The following is a 22079-nucleotide window of genomic DNA, read 5'->3' as shown; positions in this document are numbered from 1 at the left end:
ACTGCATCTGTGTCTCCACTTCAGCTGCGTGAACCCCTCAGTGCAGACACACACACGCACACACACACACACAAACTCAAACATAATGCGTACAAGTCTATCATGTCTCTTCTGTGGACTCCAAGCCAGACTCTCATTGTTTGTGTCCAGGTCCTGATTCCAAAGCCTAATCGTGTCTCCGTGTCTCGGTCAATACTGCGTCTTCCTTTTTCCACAGCGTTTGTTTGTGTTTCTCACGTCGTCGTCCTCCTCCAAACTCATCAGATAACACTTCCCCTCCCGGGGTGTCGGATATGTTCTGTCAGCTCTGTGCAGTTAAACGTCTCCCTGCCTCTGAAGCTTCCCTCTGTTTGTCAGTTTGTGACAAATCTATTCAGAATCTCCTCCCTCCTCTGTGCCTGTGACTGTTCCATCAGGAGAAAAGACTGCAACGATCTGTGAGTCAAAGAGCAAAGGGCTTAGGGGCCTGCCTGTCAGCTGGTCATAAGTGTGTGTTGTGTGTGTGTGTGTGTGTGTGTGTGTGTGTGTGTGTGTGCAGCCATGCTTCAGAGGTCTAACTATGCCAAAACATTGATGACATTTTGTGAGACCCCTGGAGAGGATCTGCATGCCAAGTTGTCTATACACACACACACAGACTCACAAATATACCCAAATAAAAGGCCTCTCTCAAGTGAATGTTTGCATCTCCCACACACACACACACACTCAAACACACACAGAGATCCCCAGTATTTAGCCCCCACCTAAGTGGCAGTTTGACATTTGCAGACTTATGCGCGGTGAAAGAAAAAACATTTTATTCCAAACGCCGGGATGCTGAGTCCCTCTGGCGCTCTTCCTCCTCTGATGTGCTGCTGTTTTAATGACATCGAGCGTAATGGAGCCTGCTAGCGTGAGCTGCATGAGCTAACCATCCTTAGCACGATGACTCCAAACATATGCAGCCCAGAGGAGAAGTTTCCTTTTTTTGTTTTTGCATTTGTACTGCTGTGAGATGCAAGAACTTTGTCAAAAAATATGTTAGTAAGTTGTTGCACCTGTGATTGCTGGCCCTACTGCCTGTAAGCGGTAATGCCACCAAATTACAACCTGCTCTTACCTAAGCACCCTCTTCTTAGTACTTAGCCAGGATGACAAGGTGATCAGTGGAGTATCTGTTTAACGCTGTCAACATGTCAAAACGTGATGTATCCACCGAGACGCTGCACTCCTGCCTGTTGGTCACGCCCACAAACTACAAAACTCACATCCAAATATTTTACCTCCGTATTTGTTTCACAATCTATCAGTGTTTTCAGCTCAGGCCTGTCGCAGTTGACCAATTGGAACAGAATTTAACTTTTCAGAAAAGTTCCTAAATTGGCCTGTTATTGCTCAGTGTGCTCACAGCTGCTGTAACGAGAGAGCAAAAATGATTCCATGTGTTATTGGTTGATTTAGACTGAGTGCATGAGGCTTTGTTTTTTTGGAAAAGCAATAATATGCCTCTGTGTGTGTGTGTTTGTGTATACTATGTATCATCCTTCTTCCTCCAGCATGTATCGACGCCCCCCTGATGAAAGCTTTGACTCCGATATATCAATACACATTTAATCAGCAAACAATTTTTCCACTCGTTTTTTAATTTTTTTATTTATTTCCTCCCCATCCGTCTTTATGAATATAGATGGTGATTTGTATACAATTACGGTACCCGACAGTACAGGACATGCTTGGCTCAACAGGAAGCTGTGTTTGTATTGATGTTTCGGTGAGGAAGATAAGGCCTGCACATTGATATTCCATAGAGTAGATGAGCATGTTGTTGTCCGCTATGTGGCTCATTAACCCGGTCGGTCCTCCTCTCACAAGCCTTCAGGTGTCTCTGTCTGTTCCCATCCAGACGCGGCGCTTCAAAGCGGCGAGCGCGCCTCTGTTCTTGGTTAAATGTGGCGTTTTACTCAGCGCTGTGAGGTGAATGTTTCATTTCCACCTCTGGTTGTTTGAGCTGAGTTGTGATCTATGCCTCAGCACGCACGGCCAGCCGGAGTCTGAGCGCAGGTGTGGGGGTGAAACGGCGCCTGTGTGGGTCTGATTCTGCACACGTGTACACGCTCCTTCACCACGGCTCACTGGCTGACATGTTAGACTACAGTCTGATTGGATTCCACGCTCCAGGAACATTACACCACAGTGACTTACAGTGTTAGGGTGTGTGTGTGTGTTTGTTTGTTGATCCTTTGTTTCTTGTTTTTATGTCTGTCTTCGCTTTTCATTTTGGAAAAACTACACATGTTTTGTTACATCCTGGTGTGTGTGTTTGTGTGTGTGTGTGTGTGTGTGTGTGTGTGTCCATACCTGCCAACAATCGACTAGAATGAGCTGTGCCTTATCTCCCTGCTCCATCTATTAGCTGTCCTGTGGCGACTCTGTTGGCAGATAGATCGAAGGCTTTGACCTCGAGTTAAACACAACCACCCGCTGGTCGAGACCATTATCGTCCCGATGTAATCAGTTACAGATTACTGATTACCTCTTTAGAAATGTAATTGGCAAAATACTTCACTGGATTGATGTATTTAATTAACAGCCCAGTTTATATCTGATTTCTCTCAACAGTTTTCTTTCTTTATCTTCCTTCATTTAAATCCAGTTGAGGGTAAAATTGTAGACATCAGTTCATTTTATCCTTCAATCATGCTTGAGATGACCTGTATGTCTAATCTCTTTCCCACAAAATCTGACCGATTCCCTTCAACCTACCTGCTGTTCTATCCATTTTCCCTTTGATGGCGGTGGACGTCTCTTCTGTCTGTGGATCTCCCACCCTGCGTGTTTCTCAGGATTGGTTTTGGCCCGAGTTAACACAGGGACTTTCTGCACCGTTTCTCCATCTGATCGACCAAAGTCCTCTCTGTGTGTCCGCTTTGAGGTAGCCTTGTGATAAAATCAAAGGATTAAAGTAATCCACGGCTGAAGCGCCCACAGCGTTCTGTGTGGATTTGCAGCCATGTCGAAAGCTCAATCGGGCCAATAGTGAAGACAGGTTTCAATGCTCAAAGGAGCCAGAGGGGTATTAGGTAAATGCACTAATTTAAAAAGGTTTAATTGCTGTAAAATTAGACAAACAACAAGATTAGGAAGAGCAGGAAAATACCATCATCTTCATCATCCTTTAGATTGAGTTGTTTGTACCTCCTCCTCTAGCTGCTCCCGGACGATATTTTAATGTTTTTATTGTCTTTAAGGCAGTGCACATACGTTCTGGGCTAATTATGAGCATCTTAGTTGGTTGTGTTGTCTTCTGCAGTCTGACTGTAATTTGTTTGTGGTCTGAAGTCAGATCACTGAATGAAGACATCAAAGCAACTCACTCAAATCCTCACATCCTGGGGAAAGTGGATGCTTTCAACATCCACTGTGTAGTGAAAGTTAAACGCTTCTTAAAAGCTTGGATTCCCTTGTTTTTCTTTACTAACAAAAGCTGTTTAATTGCTTGGGTGACTTTCCCAGTTTTAATAGGATTATTGCTCATTACCTGCCTTCCCACAGTGTTTCGCCTCAGTGCATTTAGTTTTTAAGTACTTTTTAACATCATCAGACATTGATTTTTTCACTACTAAAGAAATCCAGGCCTTTATTATCCACAAATAACCCTGATGACTGTACGTAACTGCGCAAAAGTCCTTTAGAGCTCACAATATTTTCACTATAAATATTATTGCATTTGTCAATACTCATTAAATATCACAGTTCACAGGTTAAAACTATATATAAATGCTCTCAGTGTTGCTAAGTCTGTGCTCATCAGCATTCTCTGAAGACGTTCCAGTGTGACAGAGATGAAGTAGATACCAGTGTGGAGGCGTAATTGTGAAGGGATCCAAGAAAAAAAATAGCTTGATGCCATTCCAGGAGTAATGTTATTCTTGGAAGCGGAATGCGGTCCTGTTAATTACAGATTCATATTAGATAAAGTTGTGCACCTGCTCGTCTCTGTGATAGAAATAAAGTTGTTGAGACAAAAGCGTCTCATTCAGAATCCTACCGGGCTCCCGACCAAAATGCTAATCCTAACTCTGCCTTTTATAACCGACATAACTGTGGCTGACCACGTTTTCTGCTTCAATGAAGTGCAATGAAGCGTAAATCAACAAAGCTATTTAGTGTAACAACACATCATCGCCCACTGATTAAGGGGCAGATGTGTATGATTAAAAAACAGAATTTGTGTTAATAGAGGAAGGTTTTTTAATTCATCATTTTATAACTTTGTTTGTGCAAACACCTTACGTGACCCACGAGCCGCTTGGTTTTCTGCTGGGATGCTGCCGAGGATGTTTATGTGCTCAGGTTAATTAAGTTAGTTAGAGCTGAGCGGGCATGATTAGCATGCTAGCAGTAAAAGCTAGCAGGGAATCCAATTGCCTATTATCATAATGACTCCCTTTGGTGCGGTGTGTGGGTGGGTGAACAAGAGAGAGAGAAAGAGAGAGAGAGGTAGTTTTGTCGGTTGCCCAAGAGGAGACGTACAGCACAAGAGTGTGTGGAGTGTGACCCCATTTTTTCTTCATGAATTAAAAGTGATTTGTCTCACCAGGATGGGGGAACAGCAAAATTCAGAATTGGATGAGGAGAACGCATTCAGCAATTATAAACTGACGTGTCTACAAGCATAAATGCATAATCTGGGTTTGTTCCTCAAGGCTCAAAATTGTGAATTTCTACCAATTTCAATTGGATTGATAACCATAAACACCGAAGCCCAAGCAGGTACTGGGTTTATGTTCAGAAAGTATTGTGGGTCGAAAAGGTAAATAATTACAATTAACGGGGAGAAAAAACAGATGATAATCGGGACTTCCAGGTTCCCAGAAATAAAGACCGTAAACATTTCAGTAAACAATATTCAATAGCAGTGGTGGATAATTATGCTGGAGGTCCCTTGGAAAAAAGGAGTGTATTATATGACACTGACTGCCAGAATGAGCTCAGTAGAACAAGAACTATGCGGCTGGTGTCATAACAGTATTTTACCCTTCAGGCTTAAGTGTTTAATTATGATGACACTGTCAGTGTGTGTTTTAGTGTAAAGAGAGAGTCACAGTCAGGTGTCTATAGGAGAGCACAACATCATCCTGCCTGGCCTGCAGGGGGTCTCTGCATGACAGCAGGTACCTGCAGATGTGCCCTGACTCTGCTCATAACAAACCTGTTTCTACATAGACCTCTGCCGCACATATGCTCTTGTATGTTTGCATATTTAGTCCCATATGCTCCTATGCTGAATAAGCTCTTGCACCATGGTTCCCTTGTGTGTTTTCTGTGTTAATATCTGTTGCATCCACTGTTTAAAGATCAACAATCTACAGAGATGTGAGATCTTGTGGCTGCACTTAAGTCTGTGTTTACTTTCTTGAATAATTCACAGTGTGTTCTTCGTATCTGTCCCCTGAGATATGTTTGCGGCTTTGTTGCCTTGTTGCTTGTTGGAGCATCTATACTTAAACAGCTTCTGCACAACAGTGACTCGCACCAAACCCGCTGGAGAATTGCCCACTAGATCAAACTCCTATTATGTCAGACACCAAAATGCCCAAGAGCAGAGAAGAAGAGCGGGAACTGGCCACCGCTCATTAACCTTACATTTTAACACAATATGTCCTAGCTCTCAACAACCAACTCCCCCTCAAGGAGATGGAATATTTACAGCCACGATTTAACATGAACGTCTTCATCCAAAAGAGTTCCACTGAATGTGTGCTCCATTTCTCAGTCTGTCTCTCTTACTTTGTCTGTGTCTCCTCTATCTAGCTATCTATCTCTTAAGTTCTGAGAGTGACACATAAGGAAGTATGGAATATTCTGTGAAGTTCCAGCCATCAAATCAATCGGAAGGATATTGGTTGTAAAAGAAATCACCGTTTTCCTGTCAGTTCACTTGATTGACTATCATTAATCTATTGTTCCATCCCTCCTATAGATGGCAAAGCTTGTCCCTCTAAGGACTTCCAGTGCGGCAACGGGAAGTGCGTGGCACCCATCTTCGTCTGCGACGGCGACGACGACTGCGGGGATGCCAGCGATGAGGAGAACTGCTCTGCTCCCACCTGCGGCCAGCACGAGTTCCGTTGCAACGACTCCGAGTGCATCCCGGCTTTGTGGAGCTGCGACGGCGACGCGGACTGCAAGGACAAGTCGGACGAGTCCATGGAGCGCTGCAGCAGGAGGACAGAGCCGCAGAAGCCTCGCTGCCCAGTGGGAGAGTTCCAGTGTGGGAGTGGCGAGTGTGTCCACATGAACTGGAAGTGCGATGGAGACGCAGATTGCAAGGACAAATCGGATGAGGAAAGCTGTGGTAAGTACAGTGTGGATGTTTGTACATGGATGGATGGATGAGTGTGTGGATGAACAGAATGATGGATGTGTGTGAGGTCCTCTGGATGTAACTCAGAGGTTGCCGTGCTGTGTAATGAGAACAAAGACTGTGACAAATTGTGTTGTGCCACCAAAGGATTGAAGGAAGATCAGCCTTACATGGCTATAATGATTCACGTGTGTGTTGCCACGCAACCGTGTGATCTCCAAAAGCAGGAGGAGAACCAGACTTGGGTGTGTGTTGGCCCCCCATATTTGTTGCATGTGTGAGAGTGTGTGCGCGTCTGTGTGTGTGTGTGTGGGAGGTGAAGGTCCTTCATCAAGCGAGACCCCCATCTGGTCTCCTCTTCACACTCCTACACACCACTTTGGGAGATGACAGCAGATTCACATACAACACGATACAGCACATGCACAAATGAAACCAAGTGTGCTCACAAATTAGACAGAATAGACATACATACAGTATACGCACACACAAACACACGTACAGACACACACAGAGCACATGCATATGCTGATACATGCAAACACACACACGCTTAACACATGCAGAGAAATGCAACAAATCGCAAAAAAAGACAAAAACCAAATATGTGTTCAGTCCATACCATTAAATACAAGTACAATGTACAGCCACGACAGAAATATGACCAAATATTAAAACGGGAGCAAATTATAAAGCATATTTGGAGCAATTAGAAACTCTCGAGAGAAAGCTAAAGAATAAAATAGTGCCAGCCAATATGTCATATTAAAAGCAGATAATGTAATGAAGCATGATAATAAAAGTGAGATATTTTACAGCGCTTTATTACTTTACTTTTTTTTCTTCTACTGGGACCACCAGGCAGCTTGTTAATGTACATATTGGACATCTGTGGGCTTGTTTGATGGGGCAAATTATCTGTACAAGATTCTGTGAAGCAGACAGACGCAGTGAGATAGAAATGAGTTATAACCAGCTGCTTTGTATTTTTAACTCCATTTTTCACAATCCATTTATAAACAAATTATTAACATGCAAGATTTATGAACAACATCAGACTCTGTGTGTTATTAAAGGAATACATACATTTCTGTCTTTATAATGAGCCGTCAAGTCTACAGGGTTTGAATCCTAGAGACTTTGCCTCAACTGCAAAAGGAGCAGCAAAAAAGGAGTCTATATGTTACAGATGTATAGAGAGAAGAGTAGTGACATGTTGACTTCTGACAGAATGAAGATGTAGGAAGGTTGGAAGAATCATCCGTCTCCATTAAGGCGTGGATATCAGTGGACGGGGCGAAGTTGATGTCCAACATAAGACGTAATCATCAGAGAGCTGATAGGAGGGGCAACAATTTAATGTAAACGACATGCGCACCCCCCACAGTTATTATCGCCCAGCTTATGCGAAACCTCTGTCTCCGTAATCTTGCATTAGTTTGCACTCCTGCAGAGACGAGCGACCGCCTGACGGGAGGTTAATGTAAACAACACGTGGTCAAATCTCGTCTCTTTGTTCTCCTCCTGCAGACGTCGATGTGTTATGAGTGCGATTCATCCCCAGGATTGCTTGTAATTAGCTGAGCTCAGATCCCGAATGTTTCTCCAGTGGAATCAACAGGGTGTTGGGTTACGCTTGCCTCACTTCACCAGTGTGTGTGTGTGTGTCTTTGTTTGAGTATTGGAAGCCTATTCCACTCTGTGATTGTGTGTTTGGGTCATTTTATGGATGTTACCTCCTCCGCGTGTGTGTGTGTGTGTGTGTGTGTGTGTGTGTGTGTGTGTGTGTGTGTGTGTGTGTGTGTGGTATTGTTTTACACCATATTTCCCCAATACAGTGATTGTGTTCTAGCCTTTTCCTCCGCTCCGTATCCATTGATCACGTCTGGCTCCGTTCCCTTGGCAGTGCCGGTTCGAAACACACAACACATGAATAATTAAATAGCCGGTTAAAAAGACGAATGAGTTAAATAAACCTGCCCTCTTCCGTCGGAGCAAGCACAAACACACACACACACGCACACGCACATACTCAATAGGTCAGGGGATGTGTGCTTGCCTCAGACAGTGAGTGAATACCTGCCTGCGTTTCATTTCCACAGGGGCGTCTTGGTGTAGGTAAGTGTTGTGTATGACTGATTACTGCTGGATGGAAATGCTCTCCAAACCGAGCCAAGATTAGAGAAACAAATACATACACACGCACAAAACATACACTCCAGAGAGGGAGGAGTGGAAATGTTTTGCGGAATCAGGTCCTTGTGTGAGTGTGTGTGTGAGAGAGAGAGAGGGAGAGAAAGAGAGAGAGAGAGAGGGAGAGAAAGTAAAGATGTTAGAGAAGATCACTAATTATGATGGGATGTTAGTGTGTAATGTGTGTGTGTGTTTGTGTCCCGCAGCTCAGCTAACGTGTCGTCCTGACGAGTTCCAGTGTGGGGACGGCTCCTGCATCCACGGAACCAAACAGTGCAACAAAGTGCGCGACTGTCCGGACTACAGCGACGAGGCCGGCTGCGTAAACGGTAAGAGACGGAAGGACGGATGGAACGAAAGACGGAAAGAAAAGTGTGGGGAAGCGCATCAACTCCCCTCAGCAACATGGCCCCATGAAGACGTGTTTGCTGTTTTTAGAAGTGATTCAGTTCAAGGTCTGTAATGTGACCTTATGACCTGAGACCTGTACCTACAGAATCAATAGAGTTAAGGTTGATAAATGAATTAGAGTGTAATCAAGGTCAAGTGTGTGATATTTGGCAAAATCTTAGTAGTTTAGGCTTGAGGTTGCTCATGTGGTACAGTGTCTAGTTGAAATGGGATTGTTTAACACTGTAGTAGAAGTAGAAGTGATACTAGCAGAGCGAATAAATAACTATTGTATATCTTTGCTATGTGTTTCCTGACAGTAACAAAGTGCGACGGGCCCAAAAAGTTCCGCTGTAAGAACGGCGAGTGCATCGACAGCGGCAAGGTGTGCGACAACGTCAAAGACTGCAAGGATTGGTCCGACGAGCCCGCCAAGGAGTGCGGTAAGAAGAGTTTTCACTCCACACACACACACACATACACACATGCAAACTAATTAGCTCTTACACTACACTGTATAGGAATCGTTGCCAGCTACATGTGTGGTCGATCCTTCGCGTTAAAGTGGTTTTGTTTGATCAAGACAGGATAAATGGGTGCGATGTTCCTGCTCACGATCAAAGAGCTGCAGCCTAGAAGCCCTGGAGGAGGACGTATAGAAATGTATCCAGTGTATAGTCGATGGAAACCGTTTCTTCAGATGTGTGTGTGGATCTTCCAAAGTGTACAAATGACTCAATAAATAGTAATTGGACTTCAGGTCACGGTCGTCACATGATCGCAACGTGCGAGTGTGCCGCTCTTTGATCTCTGAGGTAGATTGATGCGCGGCGTAATGAGAACACCCTGCGGCCAGATCATTAATGATAAACGTGATGCCTCATGCTAAACCTCTACCTCCTCATTATTTCTTACCCTTAGAGGTCAGGTTTTCATCCAGGTTTGTTTGATTTTTGATCTTTCAGATATGTGTCATTTATCTCCACTCCCTTTACCATAGTGATATATAGCTTTTGTTGACATTCTGCTTGTTTCTATATGTCTATAACTGTAGATATAAACTTCCACTGATCCTAAAAGTTGAATTCAAACACATTCTCTCAAAGTTCTTCGACAAACTAAATAAAGTAAACGATGTCGTCAAATTAAAACCTTTCTTCCATCTGTCCCTTCATCTATCTTAATCCCCGTCTGTCTCTTTACCTCTTTCCGTTCTCTGTGCTGCGGTCGATCTCTCTCTCGCACAACGGCGCCCTGGAGCGTAAATCTTTAATGTAAACCGGTAATGAAGTACCGGCTTTAGCTTTCTGAGGTGTCCTCTCAGCTACCCGGAGGGAAGATGAAAGACAAAGGCACAAATGGAGGCACAGGAGCAGACAGAGAATGTAAGGGACGGAGAGGAAGGACCCCTGAGACGAAGGCTCATCTGCAATGCTAAATAAACAAGACGGAGACGTGAGAGTGTAAGACGACAGGATGAAGGAATGAGGGACAGAGTATGTGTGTGTGAGTGTGCGTGTGAGACAATGGGCAGGAATGTAGAGTAGACACCTGGTACTTATGGCCCATCGCCCTGATGGAGAGTGGGTTGGTTCCAGGTGAGTATAGGTGAGTCTGCTACAGGCCTTGTGTACACGGGAAGACACACACATAAACACACACACCTGACAGGGGCTAAATAGTGAGATCTCGATCGTCTGGAGGTTTGTCACTTACCTGCTGAGTCGACTTCATCATTATTCAACTCCTGTCCCTCTCTCCCTGTCTCTCTCTCTCCCTCCCCCGTTGTGTCCCCAATTCCGTTCATTCCTTCCCTCTGTAGGCCATAACGAGTGCGAGGAAAACAATGGCGGCTGCTCCCACATCTGCAGAGACCGTAGGATCGGCTACGAGTGCGACTGTCCCGCCGGGTACAAACTACTGGATAAGAAGACATGCGGAGGTAAAGGAAGGAGAGGAGGAGGAAGAGGAGTGTGACCAAAACACAATTACGCCCTGTCTGGAAGTGTCTTATCTCGCCACTAGGAGTTCTAGTAAATGGTTCTAAAAGTTCCAAGATAAGCGTTGCCTCACATAACCTTTACACAAGGCAGCTCAGGGCAACTTTTACCACAGAATGAACAAACACACAGCTGCTTCGTTGAGACAAAAGGGCAGCGTTGACTTGGTTGCTATGGTGAATGTCAGGTTTGAATGAGGTAACGATGTCTGCATTGATTAGTAGCCACGGCGCCGCTTCGTGTTGCTGAATTAATCATAAAGAAATATTAAAGGGAGGTGGAAATGACTCTGATTTGTTCACAATGATGATCTCTATGAGCTTATGTGGTTGAATAATTTATCTTTAAGCGGAGACAGTCTGCAGGGACCCATGCTCAGTGATATCAAAGACATTGTGAGCGATCAACCACCTGTGTGCCAATGGATGTTGATGCTTACTCTAGTAAACAAACACATCGTTATCATCTTATCTTGCCTTTGTTTTGTGTGATGCTTTTCGTAATGATAATCGCTATCCTTTCAAAGCGATTGATGTGATCACACACCTCGCCCTTCTCTTGACTAACGCCAACTTTTGATCAACTTTGACACACACCTGATGTGACCGTATTTGAGGGAGTTTCTCCCAAATCGCCCAGTTTTGAGCTTTTCAGACTGTGGATGTAACTAACCCGACTTTTGGCGATACGCAGATGAGAAGGTTGATATTGATTTAATCTGGAAGATGGTGTGTTGACACTAATATTCCTATTTTATTTGGTTTAGGCTTCACACACCTTCGATTCCCTGTGATTGAGTCTCTTTGTTCCCTTGCCTGGATAAACTCACTTCTATTTCACAGCAAGAGCTCACATCTTATCACTGATCGTTAGCAGTCTAAGTAATTTAACAGGGCTTAATATAGTCATTGTATAAATGTAACCAGCTGTGACATTTACCTGTGTCAAACCCAAATCTCTATTCTGGTGAAGCCCCTCTGTGTAAATTTGAGAAACTTCTTTCAAAGAGCCTGATATTGCGTTCAGAGTGAAAGTTCTGCTGGAGAGAAGCATTGTTAGCATGCTACATGCTGACAGTCTAACTCACTCACCCACTTTCAACTTGTTCCTCAGATAAAATCCAATTTTCTGTCTTTGCGGTGTTGTTTTGATCATCTCTGTGTATGTGTGTCGCTTCTTGCATCCACAGACATCGACGAGTGTGAGAGTCCCGACGCCTGCAGTCAGATCTGCATCAACTACAAAGGAGATTTTAAGTGCGAATGCTACGAAGGCTACGAGATGGATCCTGCCGCTAAGACCTGCAAGGCCGTGGGTGAGCTATTTATCACACACACTCACGTGCACTCACGCGCAGGTGAAAACAACGTGTGTTTGCACCAGCACACACGCAGTCACGGGCGGACAGGCACATAAAGGGGCTGCACAAAGAGATTCACTCATATATAAAAACCAATTACTCTCCCGTAGCAGCACCCCCAGCTACTGAGTGCCATCAAACAGTGTTCCCACTCTGAGGCCCTGTGAAAGGAGACGCTTGCTTTGTATGCTGACCCTGCACTGCAATCTGTGCAAAGATAAATATTTGTCATCTTTCTCTGCAGTCCTCACTAATGAAAAGTTTGCAGCCAGCTGCTTCCCCTCTCAGTGCTGTGGAGGGTGAGGGAGGTGTGTGTGGTGGAGGGGAGGGGGGAAAAGGAGGGGAGGGGGGAAAGGGAGGGGAGGGGAGTGGGGCTCTGTCTGCTCACTACAGGGCGCAGAGGCTGTGGTCTCTGTGTGCCCCTGAGCAGCCGGAGTAAACATCACAGGCATGAATGAAAATAAAAGCATAGAGACGCACGAGAGCTGCAGCTGACATGGTTATGAAAGAAACTTATCAATATGACTGTTATCAAAATGGGTCAAGGATGTCATGGCAATAATAATAATAATAATAATAATATTTAGCAATGATGTGCTTTTCTAAATCCAAAATGCTTGAAAAGTGATATCATGGTGCAGCAGCCTCCGCAAAGAAGTAAAACCCTACCAAAACAAATATTTCATCAAATAAAAAGGAAGAAATGTGGATGTGTTAGGCGTCATCCATTTGCAGTTTGGTTTTGCCCAAAGCTAAAGAGTTTCACGAAATCTAGTTGAGGCTTGTTGTTTCTATTGACATCTTGATCTTTTCACAAAAGTTAAAGAGCACCAGTGACTCTTACTGGTCAATCCTACCTGAGACGCTTAACTCCCACAGGTGAAAAGAGGTGAGGCGTGATATCATAGCGCACGTTATAGCCGCCTTGTTGACTTCAGTCGAAAAGTTGAACCTCTTACCACTTGAGTTAAGCGGCAGATTAACTCTCCTCAGTGAGAAAAGAGGGAGAACAAAGTGTTTTTAGAGATTAGCCCCATCAGTCTCAGGTTAAATCATTACAGGATAAACTGGCGTGGTAATGAGCGGCCTTAAAACAGCGAGCAGGCTTTTACTCTCAAGCTAAGTGGCATAAAAAAAAAAAAAACACCGTCCATCGATCGCCTCGCGTCTCCGTGTGAATCTCTATTACAGTGAGACGAAACAAACGCTTGTCAGAGGCCAAGGCATTTTATCAGAGCAAAGCCCGGGCAAGCAGGGGAGAATTGTGTTGGCGCTGTCGAGCGGACCGTCAGAAGAGGCGTGAGAGGGGAAAATATGACAGGATTATTATTTATGCTGCGGCTTATTTATTCAGAGGCACAAACTAGGACGGGAGCGTAAATAGGGAGACGCCTGGCTCATGAAGCTGAGTTAATGTGGATGTAATGACCGCGCATTTGTCTGAGAACTCATTCATACGCATACACACACCCTCACACACACTCACACATGCATATCAACATTGACATTGCTGGACACACATGCACACGGGAAGTCACGGCAGCCCTGATTGGCCAGGAGGGCGACGTCGTGTGCAGAATGCCAATATAATTTGCATTTATTGGATTCCAAGCGTGTGAAATTCCAGAGTTATTGGAATTATTTCTTTGTGCTTCTGTCACGGAGGCACGCAGCAAAAAATGCAATCATTCCAATTCGTGTTTGACTCTTGATGTGCCGCTCTGTCTGCACCGGCCGCTCACGCTCACCGCTCTCATTTCCAGCTGAATGTGTGAGGATAATTGTCGGACACGGGGAACCTTCGATGTGATTTGCGCAAGCTGTGAGAAGAAAGAGTCAATCACAGCTGAGTCACAATGTCTGTTTGTGACTTTCTCCAGTCTATGAGCACTTCGTTCCAATAATAAATCCTGTTTGATTTGAACCTCTGTGGATTAAATTCAGAGAAATATACGATCGCTGCATTGGAAATACTAATTAAACCTTAAATCCCAGGTTAGAGTTGCTCTCTTTAAAGCTGCTGTTTTTGTATATTGTGTTTGTGTTGTATTAGTGCATTTGACTGCTCACCATATCCCCTAAAGGAAGCCTTACGCTGCTGTACACTAATTGCATTTGTTGTTTTTGTGTTTACACCTCTATGGGCGTGATGGTGCTCGCCGAGGCGCCGGCGTGATTTATTCCCATTTTGCGGGCGAGAGTGTGGGAGTCAAAGCGCGAGAGAGACAGAGATTGTGAGGAGAGATAACAGAAGACAGAGATGGAGACACAAGAGGGATGAAGGTGTGAGAGGTTGCACCAAGCGGAAAAGAAGCAACATTCTATTATTATGTCTGTTTGGCGCGACTCGTGTTGCTTCATGTGTCGGTGCATTAAGGCCGTGAAAGTATTGTGAGTTGACCGCACGAGAAACATAGAGAAGAAGAATCAAAGAGCGTTTGTCTATATGTACCATGAGCATGCACTGAAGTTTACCCATGGAAACATGAAAAGAAGCAATGAAGTGTAAACGGGTCAGTGTGTACGTAAGGTCACCACAATAAAGAGTGAGGGAACGGAAATTCATCAAATGGCTGCCGGAACAGATGCTATTTGGCTTCCTTGAGAGAAGAAATTGGATTTAAATATAGTGTATATACTGTAGGAAAAGGGAAAGAGATGATTCAAACTTTGTCGCTCTTGATAAAGACTTTTTTATCAGGGAAGAGAGAATTGGGGACAGAGCGATGACTCCAGCTCTCTTATCAGCGTATAGTTTCTCCATCCTGGGGACGCACTTTTCTCTCCCACACTACACATGATGAGCTACATTAGTCATGTGTTCCCTTTATAATAGACCATTTTCGCTTGTATCGCAATGTCACATGACTGTAGAGAGATCTTTGTGTTCCATCTATGGTTTTGCTCTGGCTGTTATTGCTTATTCTGACCGTAAACGATTTGCATACACTCATTCACTCGACTGCTTGTGTTTTTGTGTGTGTGATAGTGTGTATATGTCCACTCCACCGACAAACTAAACTTTTTTGCTATATCAAGTCGCACGGTTTCAGCTTTTGGTTATCTTATATGCTCCTTGTTCCTCGTCTGACATTTTAGACGGTAACAAGATATCACATTGAAGTTGCCGCCCTGATCTTGATCTTCACAACCTCCCTGTATTGTTTTCTGCATGTATTAGGTGTTAGTCTGTTTTTGCTAGAAGAAGGAATTGCACCTCTGGCCTTTCACCGCAGGGATAACGACGTGTTCTATAAGCTGCTTTGCGGAGGTGCGGTGCAGCCGAGGCACGATCCCTTTCTGACATTTGACAGCAGTCCTGTGCCGTAGCCTGACAGAAAGTTCACTGCTGCTATTCTGCGGTTTGTGCTAACAAGCCTGGTCGGTGCAGACGTCCACATCTATTTCTAGACACAACACATCATCCTAATAACCTCACGCGCCGTCGGCCCATTTTAAAGTCCGTGCTGCCCCCGAGCATCCGCATCAAACTGCAGAATTCCATATATCTCCATGTCTGACTGTCCAGCCTGTCTCTGTGTTTGATTTTTGATTTTTCTTCACTCCTTTTGTGTATTTCCACAACAAATCGGCGCTCATATGCCTCCACACGACACTTCCTCTGCCCGCACTTATCACCCCGAGGCTTTATCTTAATTGGCTGACAGGGCAGAGCGGCCTGGAGTTGACAGAACAGATTAAAACACATCCAGGGGGAGCAGAGTTCCGGTTAGGAAAGCTGACTGTCGCACTACAGAGACCTGCTGAGGAGATAATATTGGACGTTTTGATGACATCTCCCAGCGACGCGGCCGAAGGATAAAAATGGACTCTTTTTTTTTGCATTTTTTACCTTAAGGGGTCGTTACGGCAAGGAATGTGACGTGTTGTCTTCTGAAATGTGAGGCATGGGATTGAGTTAGTGATCTGTCAACATAGTATCCTCCTTCTTCTTCTTCTTCGTCTGCCGTTCCTATCTGCCTGCTCGACTCTCCCTCTATCTCTCTATCCTCTGCTGTCACGTTATCTGTTTGTGTCTTTTCCTTACTTCCCTCCTCTAACTATGTCCCACTTACTCCTCGTTCCTCCTTTACTTTGCCTCCATCTATCACGTTTGCTCCCTATCCTTCTTGACGACCCTCTCTCTCTCTCTCTCTCTCTCTCTCTCTCTCTCTCTCTCTCTCTCTCTCTCTCTCTCTCTCTCTCTCTCTTTCTTACTTGGTGAAATTGAGGGTTACAAAGCTAGATGGTGGGAAAATTATTGAATCTCATCGCCTCATAGAAACTAAATATTTTCCGCCTGTGCACCCAAACCTCTGAAGGCATGGGTGCCTTCTTTTTCTTGGTGTTTCTGCTTTACTTGCTAGTGTTGAGTTAAAAAGTTGGGGGGTAAAAGGAAGGAAAGCAGCTCTGAATGGGACTCATACGTTTCTCTTTAAAGTATAGAGAGATGAAGAAAGAGAGAATCCAGGATAAAAGAGGGCTGAGGAGAGAAAATAAAGGAATTTTCTCTGCAGGATGGAAAAGGCTCAGATGTAAAAATGGATGATGATGGATGGTGGGTGTATTTGTGTAGTGAGGTATTTTTAGTGTTTGTGAGCTAAAGGTGTGCTTGACCTCATCTTCTGCATGAGAATTACTCAAACGCATGAGTCACGCTCACCCTATGTGCCCAGTGAATAATGCGCCTCGGCCGCCCGCTTGTCAGATCCCAGAAACACACTAACAATAGAACAATGTGCCAAATCCAGATGTCGGGTTGCTTTGTCCCCCCAGCACAGTACGCTTCGTTATTCTAGACAGCAGTCAGACACACACACACAGATAGAGGAAGAGAATGAAACATTTACTGACACTGCTATTTTAATCGGTGCGCCCTTTTCAACGTGTGTATGCATCTAGTTTGAGCCGCTGGTGTTGCTTAGTGTGAGCAGCATTACATTAGTTTGGGTTTCTTACTGACAAACCTGTGAACTTTTATACGTTCATAGTTTCAGTGAGGTTTCGATGATATTCTGAGGAAAGGCATGGCAATGATAGATTACCACGTTTTGATGAAGATGGTAATCTATATCACCATCATCATCTCTATCATACAGTAAAGAATGAATCCGAGAAAAAATAAATAAATCTTTACAAGTCTGCTGTGTGTTTATGATTGTGCGTCTTCCTCTCTGCTGCAGGTAAGAGTCCGTACCTGATGTTCACCAACCGCCACGAGATCCGTCGCATCGACCTGCTGAAGAGTGAATACACACAGGTGGTTCCTACGCTGAAGAACGCCGTGGCTCTGGATGTGGACGTCTCCACCAACAAGATGTTCTGGTGCGATCTGTACCATCGTAAGATATACAGGTACGCACACACACACACACACACACACACACACACACACACACACACACACACACACACAATAAGTAACAGGAAGATGTCATAGAGATGAAACCATGGAACATCATGAGAAACTTCACCTCTGAAGTTTGGATGACTCTCATTCCTCCTCCTCACCCAAGCTGTCAGGGTTTTTCTCCTCTATCCATCCATCTTGTCTGCCTCAACCTGTCACACCTTCTGGTAGCCAGACAAACTCACCTAGGGGCTTTGTGTGTGTGTGTGTGTGTGTGTGTGTGTGTGTGTGTGTGTGTGTGTGTGTGTGTGTGCGCACACTTGTGTACGTGCATGCGTGTGTATGTGTGTGTCAGTCACACCTGGAGGGCTATGTCAGCTGTTTGACACTAAAAGGTGGAGCTGTTTGTCCTTCACACATAAATGTGTGTGTTGTACACGCACAGCTGAAAGTACTGTATAAGTGTGTGTGTGTGTGTGTGTGTGTGTGTGTGTGTGTCACCACCCCTGATGGCTGTCAGCTATTGGAAGGAACTTTATATCATCTCAGCTGAGCCATATGCTCTCTAATTTCACCGCCTCGATAATCACAACAATTTCTCATCTGCCTGAGCACGCACACACATACACACACACACACTCTGATTTGGACACACATACATACACTCAAGGACTTGTGACAGAGGAAGGACATAGAAACTCGTCGGCCAAGAAGAACTCTCCCTGAAAAGCAGCAAATGCGTCACCCGTCTAATAGTTGCATCGTGCATTATGTTGATTTCCTCAAATTATTAATCAAAATCGATATCTTTGATCGCTTCCCTTTTCCTCCTTAGAAGTAACACTCGGAGGAAGACATGATTCATCCTCTCTCCTCCGCTCCATGGTGATGTGGCTAATTCGTAGTGATTAGTGCCGTTCGGGTCGATGGCTTGTTAGCATCTCTGTGTGATGGAGACGTCTGCAGCAAACAACAAAACAGCCGAGCAACGACGCCGGTGGCTCTGTGGTCTGGATTCGTCTGTCTCTGTCCTTCTCTCGCTTCACCCTTATGTTCTCATCCTAACACACAGAACTCTAATGTATACTATTCATACGTTACATTACAATCTAACACAATATGATGATATATTTTTGTTGTTGGTGACAGCAGTACGACATTCCGGCGTTCCTCCTCGTATTGTTCCCCTCGTCTGTAGTGACAGGAAATGGATCCGGCTATTACTCCCGGAGGAGGCGCTGACTGCTGCTTGACTGATGTTATCTATAGAATTGGAACATGAATCAAAAAGTGTACAAACCAATGCTGGTCGTGACACGTTACAGAGTGAACAGCTAAAGATTGTTTTTATCTGAAAAGGATCCTTACCTTCACTTGACGTGTAGACATGGTAAAGCACAGGAGTGGACCTGATCAGAGCTGCTTCCCCTTCAGTTAGGAAGTCAAAACTCTGCACATTTACATGTTTTGCATATGTCGTTTTAGGCTGTATTTTGTGACCACAATTTGAAAGACTTGTCTGAAATGTCAAAAATCACCCTAATTAGAGGTTGGATGGAAACAAGTCTGACAGATCTACATTATTGCTCTACACATTGTTTAAGTGACTTGTACTAACTTTTACTGCATATTCCTACCTAGCTTGTGTGTTTGATGCACCTCTCTCTCTCCTCTGTCGCCCATCAGCGCATACATCAACAAGGCAAACGACTCATCCCAGCAGGTGACACTGGTGGATTCGCTCCTCTCGCCAGAGGGCCTGGCCGTCGACTGGGTTCACAAGAACATCTACTGGACGGACTCGGGCAACAAGAGCATCTCGGTCGCCACGGGAGATGGGAGGAAAAGGAAAGTGCTGATTGCCACTGAGCTGAGCGAGCCGCGGGCCATTGCGGTGGATCCGCACCACGGGTGAGTAGGAGACGGGGAGGAGGGAGAGGATGGAGAACATAGGGTAGTATGTGTAGATATGCATGTATATTTATGTAGGTGTGAATATAGATGTTTGTTGTTTTTGTCTGAAATCATCCATTGGTTGGCTCATTCAAAGGGGAGGAAAGGGGTGGAAGCTGGAGCGATAAAAGGTGAAGGATGAAAGTGCTAAATGAGCCTGTGGCCACTGCTGCGTTTCCTCAGAAGAGGGGCAGATCAGGTTTTTACAGGCAAATAAAAACAAAAAAACATCAAAACCTGTTGTGAAATAAAGCAGCTTCAAAATCATTTACAGTCGGCGGGACTCAGGTCTGCTCCAGCGGCCTCTTTAGTTCTCCCGAAAGAGCCCAAATTCACAACTATGTAATAACATTTTTGTGCAAATGAAACCAGGTTTCTAGATTGGAGGTCTTCAGTTGTTTCTGTACAGCAACTGTATGAGTTAGAGAGCGAATCAGACAGGAGAGGTAAGACAGAGAACAATGAATTCCGTCAGTGCTTCACACTGACTCAGCTCTTTGTCTCTGCTTAATTGGCTACACCTGTTTGTGTATAAACAAACAGTAGCTTCAACGGACTTGAGCTTTGGCTGTCTCTCTGCTTGAAACCCTTCAGATATCTTTCAGCATTTTTACATATTTCATGGGTTTTTGAAGGGCACCAGTTTAAAAACCTTCCTATTTTAAAGGTGTTTTAGTCATTCCCCCAATAAATTATTCAATTCAAATTTCCTTCAGGCCCTTCATACTTTCAGGCCCTTCTAACTTCTTCATACTTGCTGATACAGAAACCATTCAGAATTTTTTTCGGCTTACAGGCTTCAATGTTTCAGGCATTTGTTCAGGGAAGAATATTTTTACTGAAGCCCCAACTGATCTGTGGTATGTTTCCACAGGTTCATGTACTGGTCCGACTGGGGAAGCCAAGCCAAAATTGAGAAGGCCGGGATGAACGGAGTGGACCGGCAGGTTCTGGTGTCGGAGCACATCGAGTGGCCCAATGGAATCACACTGGGTAAGACCAGGAAGGAAGGATGGGTAGAAGGGAGGCAGAAAGAGGATGGAGAAGAATGATAAAGCAGCACAGGAAAAATCAATCGGCTCTGAAAAACAAAGTAATAATACTGGTGGAAGTAATAGTTTTAGAGAGAGAGAGAGAAAGTGAAAAGCTTTATTTCAGAAAATTCAATGCAATGAATCAAACAACAGAGACAGAGAGAGACAAACAGTTGAGAGAAAACAGTCTCGGGGTGCTGCAGCCCTTTGAGCCGGGCTTATTGTTATAGCTCAGTTTGTGTCTGGCTCTCATCAATCAAACCAGCGACTACGGGCCTCTGAATTAATAAGCCGAGCGCTCTGTGCCGTCGATACCTCCCATCATCCCCTTCAACTCCCTCGGCGGCACCAGCCAATTTCTCTCAGCTGCCCTCGCCTGAGGAGAAATCGAGGCGCAGAGTTGCCACACTCAGAGTGGAATTGAGGTGTCACCGCATGTGTATGAAAACAAATTATTTTTTAGAGGAAGGTGAATGAGGGAGTCGTCCAGACTTGAACTGATACTGCTGCCGAGGAGGCAGAGTCGGCACTGTCTCAGTCAGGAAAGGTGAAGTTGTGAATGAAAATGACTCTCTCAGTTTTTCTGCTCCGTCAAACCAAATGCTGCTTCAGCTCGCAACATACTGTACATCATAAGTTCAAACCCCTGCTATAAAAGTGGACCTGTTTCAGCTTTTGTTCTCTTCCGTCATTTTCTTAGTTTAATATAGTTGTCAAAGTTGCGAAACCAGAGGAGAGGTCCACTCCTAATGGAATTGCAAAACTGAAGTGCAATCCTTTACATCTGTTACACAATGACATCACTTTGTTAACACGTGCGCCAACAAAGTACAAAGCTACCGAGTGACTACGGCCAGCTTTTCTGTTTCATACAGACAATCGAAAAAGAAGATGACACTTAAGAATGGGGTTGTTGTCACTCAGTGTGCATAGTGGCGCTTCAGCATGGGAGTGTAAAAAGAGATCTGTGGCTTTTATTCACATTAAAGCATTGTAGTAGTCACAAAATGAAGCCCCAAATCTACTTGAAAGCATGGATGTCTTCTTTAATCGCTGTAATTCATCTAGACGCATCTTAAAACAGAACACTGCTGTTGTTACTGTGCTGATCCTGAACATAATCTGATTCTATAGAAGGAAAAATCAAATCAATACAGTTTTGGCACAGTAAGGATGGATTGAATAAAAAGGACCGTTATCATGCACCAAGTTAACGCATTTAAGTTTCAAGGTTGTTGTTTAGTAACGCAACAAAGTTCCATGTCACAGTGCATTTGGTAAAGTCACAAACCGCCATGCTGCACTTTGGCACAGATACATTTAACTGAAAGGATGCAGACCCCTGCTGAGCACAATCCAGGACTGATGTATGTAAATTGGAAAACAGCTAAATTTCGCCTTAAAGCCACGGCAAGACTAATCGATTTGCTCAAGGGCACCTACATTTCCC

General features: G+C 44.5%; 1 protein-coding gene across 4 annotated transcripts in view; it reads left to right on the top strand.

Annotated features, from left to right (window-relative positions):
- The window catches only part of lrp8 (low density lipoprotein receptor-related protein 8, apolipoprotein e receptor), a 126806-nt gene that overhangs the window by 82196 nt on the left and 22531 nt on the right, over positions 1-22079 (top strand). For all 4 annotated transcript variants that reach the window (XM_076170157.1, XM_076170155.1, XM_076170156.1 and 1 more), the window contains exons 5-12: positions 5966-6340; positions 8749-8871; positions 9253-9375; positions 10755-10874; positions 12122-12247; positions 17476-17647; positions 19329-19553; positions 20470-20588. In XM_076170157.1, the coding sequence (XP_076026272.1) occupies positions 5966-6340; positions 8749-8871; positions 9253-9375; positions 10755-10874; positions 12122-12247; positions 17476-17647; positions 19329-19553; positions 20470-20588 (1383 nt within the window). The remainder of the gene's footprint in view (positions 1-5965; positions 6341-8748; positions 8872-9252; positions 9376-10754; positions 10875-12121; positions 12248-17475; positions 17648-19328; positions 19554-20469; positions 20589-22079) is intronic.

Source organism: Genypterus blacodes, unplaced genomic scaffold (genome assembly GCF_046128005.1).
Source record: "Genypterus blacodes isolate CSIRO-AG114 ecotype Tasmania unplaced genomic scaffold, CSIRO-AGI_Gbla_v1 ptg000215l_1, whole genome shotgun sequence".
NCBI classification, from domain to species: Eukaryota; Metazoa; Chordata; class Actinopteri; order Ophidiiformes; family Ophidiidae; genus Genypterus; species Genypterus blacodes.
The sequence above is the reverse complement of the archived record's forward strand: the minus strand, read 5'-3'. Positions and strand labels throughout refer to the sequence as shown.